This window comes from Sebastes fasciatus, chromosome 17 (assembly GCF_043250625.1).
Source record: "Sebastes fasciatus isolate fSebFas1 chromosome 17, fSebFas1.pri, whole genome shotgun sequence".
NCBI classification, from domain to species: Eukaryota; Metazoa; Chordata; class Actinopteri; order Perciformes; family Sebastidae; genus Sebastes; species Sebastes fasciatus.
In genome coordinates this window covers 23,331,864-23,349,287 of record NC_133811.1, presented here as the reverse complement: position 1 = coordinate 23,349,287, position 17,424 = coordinate 23,331,864, and the positions used below count along the sequence as shown (strand labels likewise).

Sequence of the window (17,424 nt, the reverse complement as noted above, 5' to 3'; positions counted from 1 at the left end):
GCGCAAACCCTAGCGCCGGGAGACACAGCGGTATGGTCTAACCTGTGTATCGGCTGCAGCAGAAAATTTGCTGATCCGATGGGGAGTCGGGGCGGTCCCCTGGAATCGGAGCCCTGGCGCTAGGGTTTGCGCTGGCTGAATTTTAGTTGCTACAGCTAACTGCTAACTGAAGGTCCGTTTCCCGGAGCTGCCACATGCTCTTCTCCCGGCGAAGTAGTCTCCCGGTGACGGGGAGGATGTAACGAAAATGAGTCATTTTCTCATTTCTGCCACTTTGGATTTAATCCAATAAACTATCAAAACATACGCAGACCGTACAGCCCCCGGTTACTGGCACAGTAAACACACAGATGGCTACCTTAAACTATAGGCCGACGCCACATGTGAAGATTATAAAATGGGTTATGTTGACCGTCTGTGTTTCATCAGTTTGGTTGAGTTTTCGTATTAAGGCTAGCCCTGCTGTTAGTTAATAGTTGGCTTTTTTTCTTAATAACTGACGACTGTAATTTAGATTGTACGGACCCGGTAGTAGAGGTGAAATGCTGCCCCTTATTTGTTTGGAGGATGTGGCCACATCTTACACATTGCACCTTTAAGTAATGCTGTTTTCCTGTGTATGGCATGAGTCATGAGACTTTTCACCTTATCATATTACATCATTTTGTAATTTATTGAACTGTAATTCATACCGAGGCTACTTTGATTCTGTATGTAAAATATTCTTCCTCATAATATCTGTATATCACAATATGGCAAATGTAGGCAAAATTTCAATTTGTCCAAAGATTACCTGCAAAACTATTGACATCCCTCTCAGCTAGACTTTGCGTTTAGTGCAGCACATGTTAACCTTCTAACATGGTAAACTATGCAACTGCTTAACATGGCACGTTAGCATTGTCATTGCGAGCATGTTAGCATGCTGACGTTGGCATGTAGCTCCAAGAGTTTGTCAAATGTAACCGCCACAACACAGACTGAATAACGTTTAGAGATATTTTGCTAACAGTGTAAACTATGGCCTCAAAAATGTTGAATCATCACCTCTTGACAGTCCGTCCCCTGTAGGTTGAGACAGTAGAGGTTCTCATATTATGTATTGATTTTTTAATGGCTATACAGTAACGGGCATGCGATTGTTTCAAGGCTCGGTTACAGCATGAGACAAACTGTACAGGATGTAGATTTATATAGTCTGCAGAACATTTTATAGTTTGTGGCACGGAGTCAAAATGAATCATTTTCTGTATGTCTGACCTTAGCTGAGTCAACACAACCAGCCAGGATCTAACAATAAACACATATTAAAGTTTAACAGACACATGCAAGCGCACACACGCACACAATTTCCTGATGTCTAGACTCTGTCAATAGCACACCCTCAGTTCAGTATCCTTTATCAAAACCTTAATATTGAATGTCAGATATAGAGTGTGATATGAGTCGTCTCCCTAGTCCCTCTGTCATTCTTATTAGCAATTTCATCCAACCCAAAATCAAGCATTAATAAGCACAAATCAACAGCACAAATCAGATAGGTAGTAAACCTCATGTACTGTATCTCCCCCTCACTGTTATTAACTTTGTTGTTAATTAACCTTGTCGTTTTTCAGATGGTGTTCCTGTGTGGACTGTACCAAAGTCGCCCTCAGGGGAGCAGTGGAAGAACGGAGGTCTGACTCCTCTACGATCAGCCGAGCCCTCCCCGGCCTTCAGGAAAAGGAGTCTGTCCCATGGTGCTGAAGTGAGAAACATTACGTCATGTTGTCACATATCACCTCGGCCCTCCGTCTTGCTCTTCCTTCCTTCCCCTGCTGTCTTGGTCTGTTAGAGATTATAGTGTCTCAGATGTGGGAGCCAGACCACTGTGGGGCTGCACAATTAATCTAGGAGATATTGAAACTGAAATATTGTCTACTGCGATTTCTAACTTGGAGAGTGTTTCTGGCGAGTTGCAGTCGACGGTTGATCGTTAAGACGGGGATTGGTTGCATGGTTGTTGAGAAAATCATTTTACATTTAGCTATTTAGCTGGTTGCTTTTGTCCAAGGTTGCAGGTGCATGCAGCGAGCCCTAAGTGTGTAGGACATGGAGATTTTGTTTGCGAGGTTTTGCCTTTATTGGATAATGACTGTAGACAGGAAACATGGGGAGAGAGAAAGGGGTATGACATGCAGCAAAGGTCACCGGCTGGAATCAAACCGGGGACATTGCATTTATATGGTACGTGTTTTAAACATTAGTCTACGACGACGCCCTTGAGCATTTAATCCCGCTGGTAAATTCTTTTTTTTCACCTCAATCTTAGCCTTGTTAACAAAAGCCTCTGATGGTTTTACCCAAACCAACAAAAGCGATGCATGTTTTACATAATGCTCACATTAAGTACATTTTTTAGAATTAAAAACCTTATTTTCCAGGTAGTCATTGTTCAAATTACTTTAGCTCCTTAGGGAATGAATTTGCAAAGACTTGAAATATGCTTGCTTCAGATAGGCAGTTCATTACAGTGAACTTTTCACCACATTCCTGTGACATCCACAGATTTAGGTTTCTTTTTCTTTTTTTGTCTAGCATTTCATTTATTGATTGCTGTCGGGTGTAATGAGGATTTCAACTAACAAAATATGTTTCTAAAGTCTTTACCAACATTGCCTTTAAATGAAATAGGTTGCTGATCAGCAGCTAATTCTCAAGTATTTGATGTCAAAGACTTTTTCAAAACCGTGCTTGCTTTAAATGCTTTACCATTTAATAAAAACAGATCTTAAAACATAGAAGCTGACTGAAAATGAACTATGATTGATTACCGATCTTTTCAAGTTCTCTGTAAGTTGATTCTCTTGCCGTAGAGAAGTGAATTAGAAGCGAAAGGCTACTTGCAAGTGAGGAACGGTATGAAAAATCTGAATGAAATAAACGGTCATTCATTCTTGTAGACTTAGAAACAACTCTGTGCCAGTGAGGATGTTAAGGCAGTGGTTTTATGGATTTCTGCCCCACTTTCTTTTCATGCTTGCCCTTGTTGCCCAGCAAGGGAAGCACTCATCGCTTCTGAAAGTTTTAACAGAGCCGCTGTCAAATAAGTGGGTCACGCAATATAGAGCTGGAACTGAGCCGATCCCAGTGGGGGGCTTCATGACTTCCTGCCCTGCCGGCCTGCTGCAGAGAGAGGCTGTCCGACTGTCCGGACCACCGTGTATCAGTGACAGGAAATAGAGGCCAGGTGAGAAGCCAGTCGGGTGGAAAGAAAGAAGGGCGGGTGAAAGTGTGAGGCTGTGGAGGGCTTTGCTTTCTGTCCCAAATGGAAAGCAAACATCTTAATAATTTTGTTAAACCGCTGATTATTAACCTCAAAAAACAGTGTCCACCCTTAAGGAAAGAATTAGTGTTAGTTTCATTTTTGGTGTTTTCCTTGGGTACCTTAGGAACAAAAGTAAATGTTAGGTTTATTTCAGTCTCAAACAGCAGGGGTGTGTTTCTTGACTCACACCTTCTGCACTAAGTCAGTCATTTTGGTGTAAACCCATTAGAGGAAAAGGCCAACATGTCTCTCTCAGTGCATTGTGAAAACAGCAAATTGCAAATGTATGGAGTCATAGTTGAGGAATGTAAGGCGGGCTGAGAGGAAGGTGGTTCCTAAAAGGTTAACTGTAACACATGGACGATCATAGGTGTAAAGATGATTGTTTTTTTTCTCCAATGGCTTCTAAGAACATGTACAATTTATACTACATATGTTTTATGCCCTCACTTTTTTTTGTATTTTCACAGTAAGTAAGTAAGTGCAGAAAGTCACAAAGTGCTTCACAAAAGAAATAAGGCAACAAATATTAAAATAAACAGACATAAATACAGACTTGGGAAGATTAAAACACCATTAAAAAGCAGCTGGTTATACCATAAGAGTAAAGAATAAAATAAATAAGTTAGGGGTGGGAATCACCAGATGCTCAACGATACGATATTGTCACAATACGATCTTATTGCGATTTTAAACATTTTGCGATATGCTGCGTATTGTGATGAGATAAATTGCGATTATATGTATTACATACATTTGCATAAAGCAAGCATATTTGCCCACCTGCATGTTATGTATTGAGTATTAAATACTTGACAAATCTCCCTTTAAGGTATATTTTGAACAGAATAAACTGTGTGATTAATTTGCGATTAATCGCAATTAACTATGGACAATCATGCAATTTATCACAATTAAATATTTGAATCGATTGACGGCCCTCAGTAAAACATAACATAGTTAGCCTGAAAGTAAATTGACAGTCATTTTAAATATTGTATAGTTAAACTGTTATAGTATGGATCTTTGCCAGAGTTGTTATAGCAACCGAATGATGAACTAAAAAAACAACTGATGTCAGAACCGAAGCGTCTGTTGTTCATTTGAACATCGAGTAAACACAGGGTCACTTCTCTGTAACACCTCTGTCACATGAATCACATTGATCCTTTGTCATCCTATTATTCAAACACGGCAGAATAATGGGATCCTCCTCCTCGCTGTGAATAACAAGATGAAGATTAATGGGGCAAGTGTCATCTCGGCACGCCCGCTCGTAATAGCCTTTTTGTCAAATGTTAAACTTGTGTGATTACTTGTCATAAGTCTCTGTTGTTAAACATTAAAGGAACCGCATGTCTAACACTCAGATCTTATGACGGGGCTGACACTCGTTTAAATCTAACCACTAAACAAGGTACAGGGGGCATGTGAGCGGTGAAGCAGCACCCTGCCTAACCGCCACGGGGGATTTAACTGTGCTGGCAGCGGTCTAACCTAGAGGCACCGAGATGTAATCTGTCATGTTAATGATCATTTTCTATCGACATATCAGTGTAAAATGGGTATTAGGGCTTTGCAGTGTCAACCCGTTCACGGCTAATTGTCAAGCTGTTCAACATACTTCGTGGTGCACAATTAAGAACAGTGAAAGGAGTGCAGCTCATAATGGTGATTTGGCACCTTTAAAGACAGTTCAGACAGTATTATGGCAGTTATGATTCAGGGGGCCTGAGCCAACCATCTGCATTGACATTCTTGCCACTGCCAGTATGGTTCTGCCCACTAAAATGTGCTATTGGGATACTGTGCTCCAGTGATGAGTAATGCCAAGTCACGCCCGTCATAAATTCAGATAAAGTTATTGAGGAAACTATCAAAATGACCATCTGGTGTTTAAATGATTTGATCATATTTCTATGGAGACCCATAAAGGACATGCAGGAAACTGAGGAAGACCTACTTTTGCATTATCTCACAAAACATTCACATTACGTCTTGAAACATGTTGCTGGTGTTACACCAGCAGTCACAACAATAAGACTAAGAATTAAGCTGTTACCACAACAAATTTTAATTTACCTGAAAAATTAAAGCTGCACTAGTGTTTTAGCGTCTTCTTGCTTTTTTTTTATGCCTCGGCGCCAACGACCGCCATAACCAGAGACATTATGTTTTTGGGTTGTCCGTCCGTGCCGTTCTCGTGAGCGCAATATCTCAGGAATGCTTGGAGGGGATTTCTTCAAATTTTGCACAAACGTCCACCTGGACTCAAGGATCAACTGATTACATTTTGGTAGTCAAAGGTCAGGTCACTGTGACCTCACAACGCCCTGATCAAATTTCTCAAGATTTGGCAGAAACGTCCACTTGGACTCAAAGATAACCTGATAAGATTTTGGTGGTCATAGGTTACTTTGACCTCATGTCCGTCCCATTCTTGTGAAAGCGATATCTCAGGAACACCATGAGCGAATTTCTTCACATTTGGCACAAACGTCCACTTGGATTGAAAGATGAGCTGATTAGATTTCGGTGGTCAAAGGTCACTGTGACCTCACGTCCGTCCCATTCTTCAGTCAACGTGAACAAATGTCCAACAGGATAAAATGATGAAGTAATGACATTTTGGACAGACATGGAGGTACTTTGACCAAAATCCGAATGTTTGGATTTGAATACATAAGGAACACCACTGGGAAGCTACATTAATAATATATCAGTGTTGTGTTTTTAGCTGGTTCTTTTGACTTCATGTACAAAGCTGAAATTGTGGTTTTCTTTCCAAAACACGGTACCATATCATTAACTGTCATCACAGACACATAGAAAATCTGTGTAGGTGTCATTTGACAAAAAGAAAAAGGAAAGCAGACATCTCATTTTGCAGTGACACATTTAAATTCAGACTTTTCACTGCACCCCGTCACTGCTCTGTAATATTTTGCACTTTCCTCCTGCCTGCTCCTCGACTCGGCTCTGCTCGGCTCTGCCCTGCAGCTTCAACCAGATTTCATTAGAGCCTTCAAAGATGTTCTGGCCGGCGTTTGAAGGAAGCGGGCAGAGAGACGGAGGAGATTCCGTGCAGATTGCCAAGGAGCATTAGTCCAGCCTTGACACTTGACGTTTATTCATCTTTTAATGAGATTCGACACCGTCATCCATCTGATGGCTCCCTGTCCAGTCTGAGTGATTGAAAGTTTTGTCTTGGCATGAAGGAGATGGGAAGGTTGAGATCTTTGATTGAGTTGATTTGAGTTGAGTTGAAAGGTGGGGTTTAGATAATGAAGGGCAGAGATTGGGTGCGTTCTTGGAATGATAATTTATCTAATGTGTATTGTTTGGCATGGTAAAGTTAGATGGGGTGAGCCTGATATAGACTGTACATAGAGTTAACTGCAAAATGCTTTGAACTGAATCCGGAGGTTTCAGGCAGTTTTAAAAATGTTATTTGATATGTGTTATTAGGCAGCCAACAATAGAAACAAGAGGAATTTCTTGCATATTTAAGGGTTTTTATTAGGGCTGCCAAAGTTAAAGCGATAATAAAGAGTTAACGCAAATTTGTTTTAAAGCCACACATTTTTTAACACATCTTGCAATTTTTTAAGGCTGTAGCGGGCTCAGTTTTAAAGCTAGAGTGAAGATACTGGCATCATATGAAACTACAAACATAAGGAATCCATTGGTACCAACCATGTCATACTAACTTGTCAGGAAGGATGCTAAATTACGCTCCAATCTTACGCCAAATTTTGGCGAGGAAAAACTTGCTCGGCCATTTTCAAAGGGGTCCCTTGACCTCTGACCTCAAGATATGTGAATGAAAATGGGTTCTATGGGTACCCACGAGTCTCCCCTTTACAGACATGCCCACTTTATGATAATCACATGCAGTTTTGGGGCAAGTCATAGTCAAGTCAGCACACTGACACACTGACAGCTGTTGTTGCCTGTTGGGTTTGAGTTTGCCATGTTATGATTGGAGCATATTTTGTATGCTAAGTGCAGTACCTGTGAGGGTTTCTGGATACATACATTTGCATAAAACAAGCATATTTGTCCATTCCCATGTTGATAAGAGTTTTAAATACTTGACAAATCTCCCTTTAAGGTACATTTTGAACAGATAAAGAATGTGTGATTAATTGCGATTAACTGTGGACAATCATGCGATTAATTGCGATTAAATATTTTAATTGATTGACAGACCTAGTTAAAATTAAATGTTAAGCGTTAAGCTCATTATTTGTTAGTCAGATGTCACCCCACCTTAAATGATGGACAAAATTTCCGGTTCCACTACTGCTCAAGGTCAGTTCCTGATCTAATCTTTAATTTCTAATCTCGGTCGTCTTCCATTCACCCCTGTAATCTCGTGAGTAGTCTTGAGTGCAAGGAAGAAAATACATTACCCCAGAATAATATAAAGGTTTGCTATTTGAATTATGTAGCACCACAGTGCCGTTTGATATTCAGTCCTAGTACGCAGCCAGCAGGAGTAAGCACGGGGCCTGTGCGTGACTGTGGGAAAATGGAGGAGAAATTGCTAGCGCTTGCAGAAATCAGGTCGGTTTATGCATTTGCAAACAGCACCAGTGCACTCCCTAGCCACATATTAGACCTGTCCACTGTATTACTATGGATATAAGCTGCTGCTGGAGAACAGGAAGTTAATGGCAGACCTACAGTCAGTTCTGTATTAACAGAGAAAAGCAGAGTAGGACTCGTCCTTCCTGTGTGAGCCTGTTGGTTGAGCGCTTTTGTTTATGATATTGAGGTCTATCTGTTAAAGATTTTATTTTATTTTTGCACTTTTTTAATTTTTTCTGTTAAAAATCTATATAAAAAGGTAGAAAACCTCCATAAAGACTTAAGGGGAGAAAAAAAAGAATATGAAGATGAGTTGTATCAGAAGATGGTTTTATTTCCTTTCCTGCATTTTGAGCTCACAATTCTTCTTCCTCTCTTTCCATCTCTGAGTTATTGTGTCTCCTCTATTCCAGCAGAGGGCAGCAAAGTCCTCTGATGTGCAGCCCTCCTTTGTATGATTCAGTATATTAGGCTGTTTCACTGCCAGAGGCAGATTTACACACGAACCTCCAGACTAATTGTAATACTCTAACAGTGGCAATGACATCAGTGTGTAATGATCTTTGTATTGGCATGTGTGGTCAACTTGCAACCTGCAATGGAATAATGGACTTATTTGAACTAAATGAATAAGATTTGTTTCGCTTCCAAACTTGCACGCTACAGTCAGCCAAAGTAATAAAAAAGCGATTACGCGATGGCGCCTTAAGTCTTATTAACCGGCACAAAGGTTCCCGTCAGTTCCGGAGTGAACACATCAAAGAGCGGCATGTTCTCAGGTCTTAACTCAGTGTGGAAAATATCAACCCATGACTCACTCACTTTATTAAACTCAAAGATTTAGATTAGGGAAAGTGGAAATGTCATATGCTTGTTGGAAAATATTCACGCCACGCTCCACTTCTGCTGGAGAGATCTCAATCTTCAAATCAAAACATCTTAGTGTTTTTCAAACACAGACAAAGACATTGTAATGCTTGCATGAGGGCTGCAGCTTTGTGTAATGATCGATTATTCGGGCTGTTATTTACTGATTAGTTGTTTGGTCCATAGAATGTCAGAAAATAGAGGAAAGTGACCCTCACATTTTCTCTGAGCCCGAGGTGATGTCTTTTTTTTCCGCAATAATGTATTGGGAGTAACATCAGGTGTACAGAAACCTACAAACAAGCACAAATGTGTCAATGTAAGTAATTTTCCCTCCATATTTTGGTATTTCGTTCCCCTAAAGCCCCCTCCCAAACAACCCTCACCCACTGCCGATGCAAAAAGGATAAAGAACAAAAAACAAAGTTAAATTAAATACAAAAAAAGGAAAAAATAAAAATAAAAAAAGATTAGAAATAAAATAAATTATAATAATTAAAAAAATTAAATAATAATAATAATTATTATTATTATTATCATTATTATTATTATTATTATTATTATTATTGTTATAAAAAATGAAGTACACATTGACAGTAACAATAATTATAGGATAAATCCCAAGCTACAGATAGGGTACTTACTATCATAGAAGAAAACCAGCAAACGTTCACACGTTTGAAGAGCTGCTGGAACCTGTGAATTTTATGTCATTTGCTTAAAAAGAGACGTAAACATTAACAAATTCAGTCAGACATGAACACTCTGAACAAGTTGTTATTGTCACTGTTCGTAAAATTGCAATGAATTCTGCATTAAAGATGCAGTTTTCTGATGTGATGTAATTTTGTGTGGATGGTGAGAAGTGTTGAAGGTTGAGTTGCTTTTTTAAAGTTCGTTGTTCTTAACTGCAAGGAGTCTTTGTTGCTTTAATCTTTCTCAAAGCTCCCCCAGACAAAGACGTCTGATGCTGAAAGTTTTTGATTTTCTTTAGACTTCATGTCAGAGAAAGAACAGTTCTGTAGAGATTTCCATTTTGCTGTGAGTTGGCGTTACTTAATGCTTCAATCGGATAATTATTCAGGCTGCAAACAGAAGCTGAGGAAAAGAAATCGCTGTTGTTCAAAGACTACAGTTCAACATGAGAATAGATGAATTGTGCTGCTGGCTTGTTTGGTGTTAATTATCAGTTTAAGAAGTCCATTCTCAAAATGACAATAGCATTTTAGAAGAGTACTCCACAGATTTAGTATTGCACTTCTACAACATTGTTGGATTAATGATGACTTTTTTGTGTCACATATTTGACACCAGATTTAAACAATCAGTGTGTAGATTAACGCTAGCTCCTCTTAAATTAATGTTATAATCTCGAATATATTTAAAATTTAAATAAATGTCTGTTAAGATACTATATATCGCCGAGTGAGGTAACACAATGGTGAGCCTATGGCGTGGCAGTGTTGTGAACTGGGTGTCTATGGCGACATTCCTAGGAAATAAGCACATGCGGCGCACTTAGTGACGTATTTTCCTAAACTCCCAGCAGTGGTTGGTTCGCCAGAGAGGGTAGGCGGAGCTAACGCAACAGACTCGCCCTTCAACACATTTACGAACGAAACAAAAAGAGAACGAAACGGAGATCTTTGAGATTGTAACTTTGACTTTGTTGACACTTAACTTTCACAAAGAGGGACATATCGTTGGTGTCAGAAATTCAAGTAATCAACGACTCAGAATTACAAGTCGGAGGACGACCTGAACGGTTTTCCCACTCCACTGCTCGTTTTTCGGTGAAGTTCATCTTCAATATGTAAATATAGCATAAAGATTTGACAGCACAGACTTATGCTTTTGTGCTTCGTATCTCAGAATATGTTGTTTTACTGTTACATTGCTCCACCTTTAGCTCAACCTGGCCTCAAGATGATTCATCACCAAGTGTAATGGCGTACAGCTTCTTTTATTGTTGTGTAAGCGTGTGTGTGTGTGTGTCTGTGTGTGTGTGTGAGTGAGTGCCTAACCACTGTGTCTGCACCGGCTGTATTTCATATCCTCTCATTAGATGCAGTGCTGATGAAACTGCTCATTATAATTTATACATGAGGCTCTGAAACTCAACAGCCACGGTTGCCTCATTTCTTTTTTTTTTGAAGAAGAAGAAGTGGGAGAGATTTGTGAGGTCTGAATCTGGCACAGTGTTGTTTCACTTTCTCATTCATAACCATTCAAGGGGTGCATTTCTAAGCCGGTGCAGTGATGTGTCTTGCATCTGGGTCACTTCCCACCTTTTTTTTTTTTTTTTTCTCCAAGCATTGTATTTCCTGTTTTTTTATTCCTGTGGAAAGACGTCACTTCACTGCTTTCGTCACCTTTCATTGCTTTCATGCATTCACTTTTTTGTTTCAGTAACATTTTACTGTCTCTCCGAAATTCTTTGTTCTTTTATAGGCACAGTATAGGCAGACAACCCTCGGCCGATTTAGCTCTGCTGTTTCGCAATACAACCAACCCCCCAGCCATAAAATACTAAAATAGCTTTTAAACCCACTGTTATCATCATGTACTCAGTGTTATGTCTGTTCTCGCACAAAATATTCTCCGTACCAATTTGATACTAAGCAATAAATGCAGTGCAGACCGTCCAGACATCTGTGACCATTTAAACGCCTTTAAAGCTGCTAATCAACGCAATATTGCTACTGGTCTTATTACATAGCTGCAAAACTCATTGCCTTCCAGCGAAATTTGCCACTTTGAAATGAAAAACATGACACCCTCGTGATTCGTTTAGATGTGAAGATTATAAGGAAGAACTTTTAACTGAGCTTCAGTGTCATTATTTTTGTCCAAAGAGAGCTATAAAGCTTCATTTCTGTGTCTGGCCCAGCAGCAGTTATTAGTAAACAGTATAAACACTTGTATGCTTTATCTAAAATGACAAATGCAAGGGTAGAAATAACCTGTAGCTTTGAGATAAATGCCAAACTGGAAGCTTCTCAGTATATCTCCCTGGATGGAAGTTGACATTCAAAACACACCTGACATTTGACAGAGGAAGCTGAGCTCCAAAAACACACACAGCTGTTACTTTGGTTGTGAACCCATCAATGTATTATAATATCTCGCTCCGCCAGGCAGGGATTCTTATTTGAATAGAGGATAAGTATAAAGCACACCGACAGTGTTTGGAAGTTCGGTGATTGTTTTGACTGAATGTCAAACTATTGGAGAAGGAGGTGTTATTGAGTGATTTGGAATGATTGTTAGTGTTTAAGGTTTACTGAGAATGATGTGAAACAAAACACATCTAGTCAGCTACAGTGTTGACGGAGAAAATGCCATGCTGATAAGAGACAGGTTAGACTCTTATACTTTAGTGTAGCAGTAGAGGAGGTGTACAGAAAGTGGCATCATGGGAAAACCAAATGCTCATGACTCTGATGGGTTTATTTTTAACTTCAAATTTCAACATTTCAGCCTTTAATAAGTTTGTATGTAATATCAGATGCAATATATTCACACAGTAAATATGGCTTTATGTTATTCAGTCTTGATTGAAACTGTATGTATCGATATTATGGTTCCAAAATGTGTTAACAGCTAAAACATACACTGATTGACAATTTGGGCAATAGCCTACACAAAATTTCTATTGTGTGAAAATATTTTCAAACTTAGAGTAAATGATAATAATGACTGATTTAAAGTAGGGATGCATCGATCCGACTTTTTTAAGCTGTGTGGAAGTGACTGGGATCATTCTTTTATGTGCAAGGCAACATCAGGCTGGACTTAAACATTGTTTTCCTAACTTTGTAAATCAAAATGTAACAAATAAATACATAGATATAAATTTACTGAATTGTTATTTATTTATTTTAAGAAATAATAAATCGTACACCAGCAACTTTGTAAAAACAATCCTCAAAATCAACAGGAATTACAATTCAAGTGTAAACCTTTTTAATGCAGCAACAAATTGGACAAAACTTAAACAGGAATTAAAATGCCAGTATATAATGTATATATAAACATTAGGGCTGTCAATTGATCACAATATTTAATCGCAATTAATTGCATGATTAATGGTTGTCTGTCTCTATGTGTCAGCCCTCTGGCAACCTGTCCAGGGTGTACCCCGCCTTCACCCAATGTCAGCTGGGATAGGCTTTTCTCGCATTGAGTTACCTAACCTAAAAATCGCAAGATGTGTTAGAGAAATTAGTTGCCTTAAAATGAATTTGCATTTAACTTTAACAGCCCTAATAAACATAGAATTGAATTGAATAGATCGGCCTCATTGTCCCCGATACCAGATCCAGCTATTTGAGTCAGTATCGATATTCGACATCTGTATTGGTGCATCCCTAATCTAAAGGTCCAATTACAACTGACTGATTAGTCGATGGACAGAAAAATCCATCAGCAACTATTTAGATAATTAATTAATCAGCTGTTTATCAAGCAAAACTGCAATCATTGACTGGTTCCAGCTACGTACTCTTCTTTTTTTTACAATAAATAATTGTAAAGGTGTGAAGGGACGGGGTTTCCAAAGCTTTTCGACCATATGGCAAGCACTTCTGACGGAGTATACTGGCCCCTTAAGACTTCAGGGTTCAGGGTCAAGATTAGCATCCAAGCAGGTGGAAACACAGCAGGAAACACATCCAACCAATTAAAATCTACTTTTCTCCAGCTGGAAAATATGCACACCAACGCTCTCCTCCCTGTGCTGGTGATGACTCATAATTCAGGTTACCATTTCACTCTTTTTTCCCTGTAGACTGTTGCCCAAAGGAGTAGAAGGAGAGGAAATCCACTTTACTACTAACCCACACACTTCAAAGGTAGAGCTGGAAAGAGGACACTTCAGATGGAGAAGAACGATTTCATAGCAAAAAGGTTCAGGATTCTCACACAACAACACTATCCCCCGGTTCCCAGATGGTGTTCTGACAAAAAAAAAAAAGAGTGAAGATGGAAGTGATGATGATGGGGGAGGACGAGGACAGCCCGGTGATGGAGGACAAGCCCTCAAAGTAGCCTGTTCAAGAAGGCCGAGAAGGAAAAAGGAGCCTTTGAAGTGGGAGCGCTAGCAGACTTGCCCTATCTAAGCCTTCTGCAGACGCCCACACTCTCCCCTGCTGACTTGCCAGAGAGAGAGAGAGAGAGAGAGAGATGGATACAGAGAGAGGTAGACAGAAAAGAAAAAAAGAGAAAGAGGAAGGACCGATGCGAATGGATGAGGAGACAGTTAAGGAGAAAAGATGATGATGAAACAGAATAGCGGATGGCATGAATGAGGAGACGAGGGAAGGGAGGGTGAATGGAAGAAACAATGACAGAGATGACAGCGCGAGGGCGGAGGAAGAGACAGGAAGAATGAATCAAACATGAGATTGGAGTCAATTAAAAGGAAGACTGTCAGGCTGGAACGGATTTAGAGAGGAAGACGGTTGCAGAGAGACAGAAATGGAGACAGAGTGAGAGATAGAGGAGAGAGGGATTGCAAAGTGTGTTGGAGAGTCACCTATGAGTTCCTGAAAAAGAGGTGATTACTGCAGGTTTGCACTGCCAGACTGGCGGTAATTAAGCAACTCCTACCACATGCACTAGATATACGCAGGAGAAGTGGAGGTGTAGAAGGAGGGCAGTGAAGCCATGTCAGAGGAGGGAGGAGAATGGAAAGAGATGTAGGGAAACACAGCAGAGGGATGATGGGAGGATGCAGAGGGGAAACGTCACTGGGACTTTCCCTGAGCTTTTTTTTCCCCCACCTCCTCCTCCCTTGTTTTTTGAGAGTGGGTGGTGGGCAGAGACTCTCTCTGCAAGTCACGCACAGCAGCTCACCACCTCAACTCAGCCACATTGTATACTGTACGTCTCTCTCTAACAAGACCCAGGACTCCCGTAAGAAAGGCTGCTCACTCAGTCAGCAAATTCAGCCGGGGAAGAAGAGCGTTTGTCTATCAGAGCTTTAAACTCTTCAAAAGATACTGTTTTTGACAGGTTGTTCCAGTGAGAGTACACCTCTTTAATTGGATTTTACTTGTGCAGTTCTTACCCTGTTTGTGGAGCCAGAAACTTTAACTTCTTGCTGTTGCTTGTGTTCACTTGAGGCCATCTTGCGTTTTACCATTTCGGAGATGAGATCCAGTTTTATGCAGGTCAAGCCTGTAGCGCCACAGCAATGCAGCGTGAGTGTTTACAAGCTGATGTCAGTGTTTGTGCATGGTGTACTGTCGGTCTTTGCATCTGTTTTTGGATGTGGGGTGAATAGTGTAGTTGCAGCCTTAAGGGGTTACCCAGCATTCACTGGGTGCATTTCAGCAGTAAACATCACTTATCTGAAATGGGAAGCATCGCTTTTCTCTCCAACGCTGAGAGTCTTTGTTGACTTCATAAATTATAGGACGAACTAGCCAGCAGGGCTCGCTCTGGTGGGAAACATTTACACGTATAGTACGGTCTTTAAATGGGGTTTTAAATTGGAAAAAAAGGTGAAATAACAACTTATTCCCACTCTCATGGATAAGATGACTGAGATTATTGAATTACTTTGTAATTAGGAACTCTTTATAAAGAGATGTCACTAATTGTGTTATTAGTTTATAGGTCATTAAGCTGTTAATAAAAACTTATTGTAGGTTTGCAGGTTTAATAATATCTGGCTGGTGTTTATCCTTTCTATTTTGTAATAATGCACTAAAATTTTGCACACTTTGTGTGATTTTTTGGAGACTAAAACTGGACTTAATCCTTTTGAGTTGTCGTCCATTAAAACAAGACTATATATGAAGGATAAAAATGGCAAAAATGTGACTATAACTACTAACCATTTTTGTCTAAAGACTGAATCTGAAATAGGTGCCAAAATTAACACTCCACTTAATGCAGTGGTGTAATGTAACTAAATACATTTACTCACAGACTCTACTTAGTACTTAGAATAGGTTGTTAATGAATTGATTGTGGTTTAATTGAGCAGTCAAAGTTATTTTTCCCAAACTGGCAACTTAAAAGTTGTTCTTATAAATGGCTTACAACTGATATATAAAGCTTTAACACAATTATGCATTAACTATTAATAAAGCTATTACTGTAGTTGCAACTATTTATAAAGAGTGTCATTAAAAAGTGGTACCAATAAAAGTAAGGCCCAACAACTTAGCCATTAGCTAACACTTAAACACATGTTGTTAAGCAGTTTCTCTTTGAAAATGACCTAAAAGAATTAGAGATTTGTCTGTCGATAGATATATTGCCAGGGAGTCACCGTCAATCTCAGCCATTCATTTGTTTAGTTCACACTAACCGATGACCAGAGATACCACGTGATACCATCGTCGTTTTACTATTGACTCACCAGTCTTGTTAGAAGTGGAAACCAAACGTCAGATATCTTCCACAGAGATAAACTAAACATTCATTTTGGATCTGTTTTAAAATGATTAATTCACAATCATAATATTTTTTTTCAGGAAAAGCCATTCTTCTATTCGGCACCTTTCTAAAGGCTCTGTAGATGTTTTGTTTTTTAAAAGATATTCATCTACATAAAAATGTTCTCAATAAGACCTTTAAACATAAAGTAGTGCTGTACTACTGTACTAGCGTCCTGCAGGCACAACAGAGGGTGGTAACAAGTTGTAGAAATTGCATGCAAACTAATGTTGATGTTTTTTTGAGGCTTATTTATACAGAATACAATACAACTAAATGTCAAAATAAAATATAACATTTTGTAATAACCAACATAAGTAGCATAAATCATTCTGAAACCTTTTCGTTTGGTACTCTCCTCTCCTCCTCATACTGTTAAGACATAAATCTAAAGAGTCCCTCGTACATATTTATTATTCGACACACATTATTACCCACTTCTGGACAAGTTAAACTGCATTAAAAAGTCTCGGCTAATGACAACCACTAAGTCCGCCGATATATCCACTGGAGGGTTTCCGCTGAGATGCTCCGACCTCTTCAGCAGTAATTTCCTGTTGCTGTTAAGAGCCTCTTTAATTAGTTAGAACCACCGAATCATAACACGCCTCCCCCTACGATACCTACCTCCTCTCTTTTCCCTTCTTTCACTTCTATATATATCACCCTGCTCCGAGGAACCAACCGGCTCCAGGGAGCTCTGTACGTGTGTGTGTGTGTGTGTGTGTGTGTGTGTGTGTGTGTGTGATTGTGTCTTTTGTTCAAAAGGTTTGGGTGCAGATGGGAGTGTGCTCGGTGAGGAATGTGTGAGTGGATGTGTGGAGCTTTTGGCATGCATGAAATGAAATATTCAGGTGACAGGCAGCCACTCTGGTCCTTCCCAGGTCCTGGAAATCTCTTTCTCTTCAGTGCACTTTATGCAATAATGCTGCCAGGAGTCTCAGTTCAGATTCAGTTCTTTCATTTTGCTTTTTTTTTTTTTTTTTTCCAGCAGCAGCTTCACTAAACTGTGATATTTACAAGTTGGGAAAAATGACACATATGCATTAAATGTTATTGCATGGAGACACAGATCTAAATGGAAGATAAAGAGCAGTGGGGGGATGTACAAAGAGTTGTTGCCCACAGGCTTTAGAGCACTTTCTGCATTATACATCAGCCTCTTTCTTGTTTTTTCTTTGTCTTCCTTCCTGCCCCAAGTTACTGCA

At 39.6% G+C, this 17,424-nt stretch overlaps 1 protein-coding gene across 1 annotated transcript in view; it reads left to right on the top strand.

Annotated features, from left to right (window-relative positions):
- Nucleotides 1–17,424, top strand: part of osbpl10a (oxysterol binding protein-like 10a) — a 78,316-nt gene that overhangs the window by 49,171 nt on the left and 11,721 nt on the right. The window contains exon 7 of the mRNA XM_074613958.1: nt 1,617–1,747. Coding sequence (XP_074470059.1) covers nt 1,617–1,747 — 131 coding nt within the window. The remainder of the gene's footprint in view (nt 1–1,616; nt 1,748–17,424) is intronic.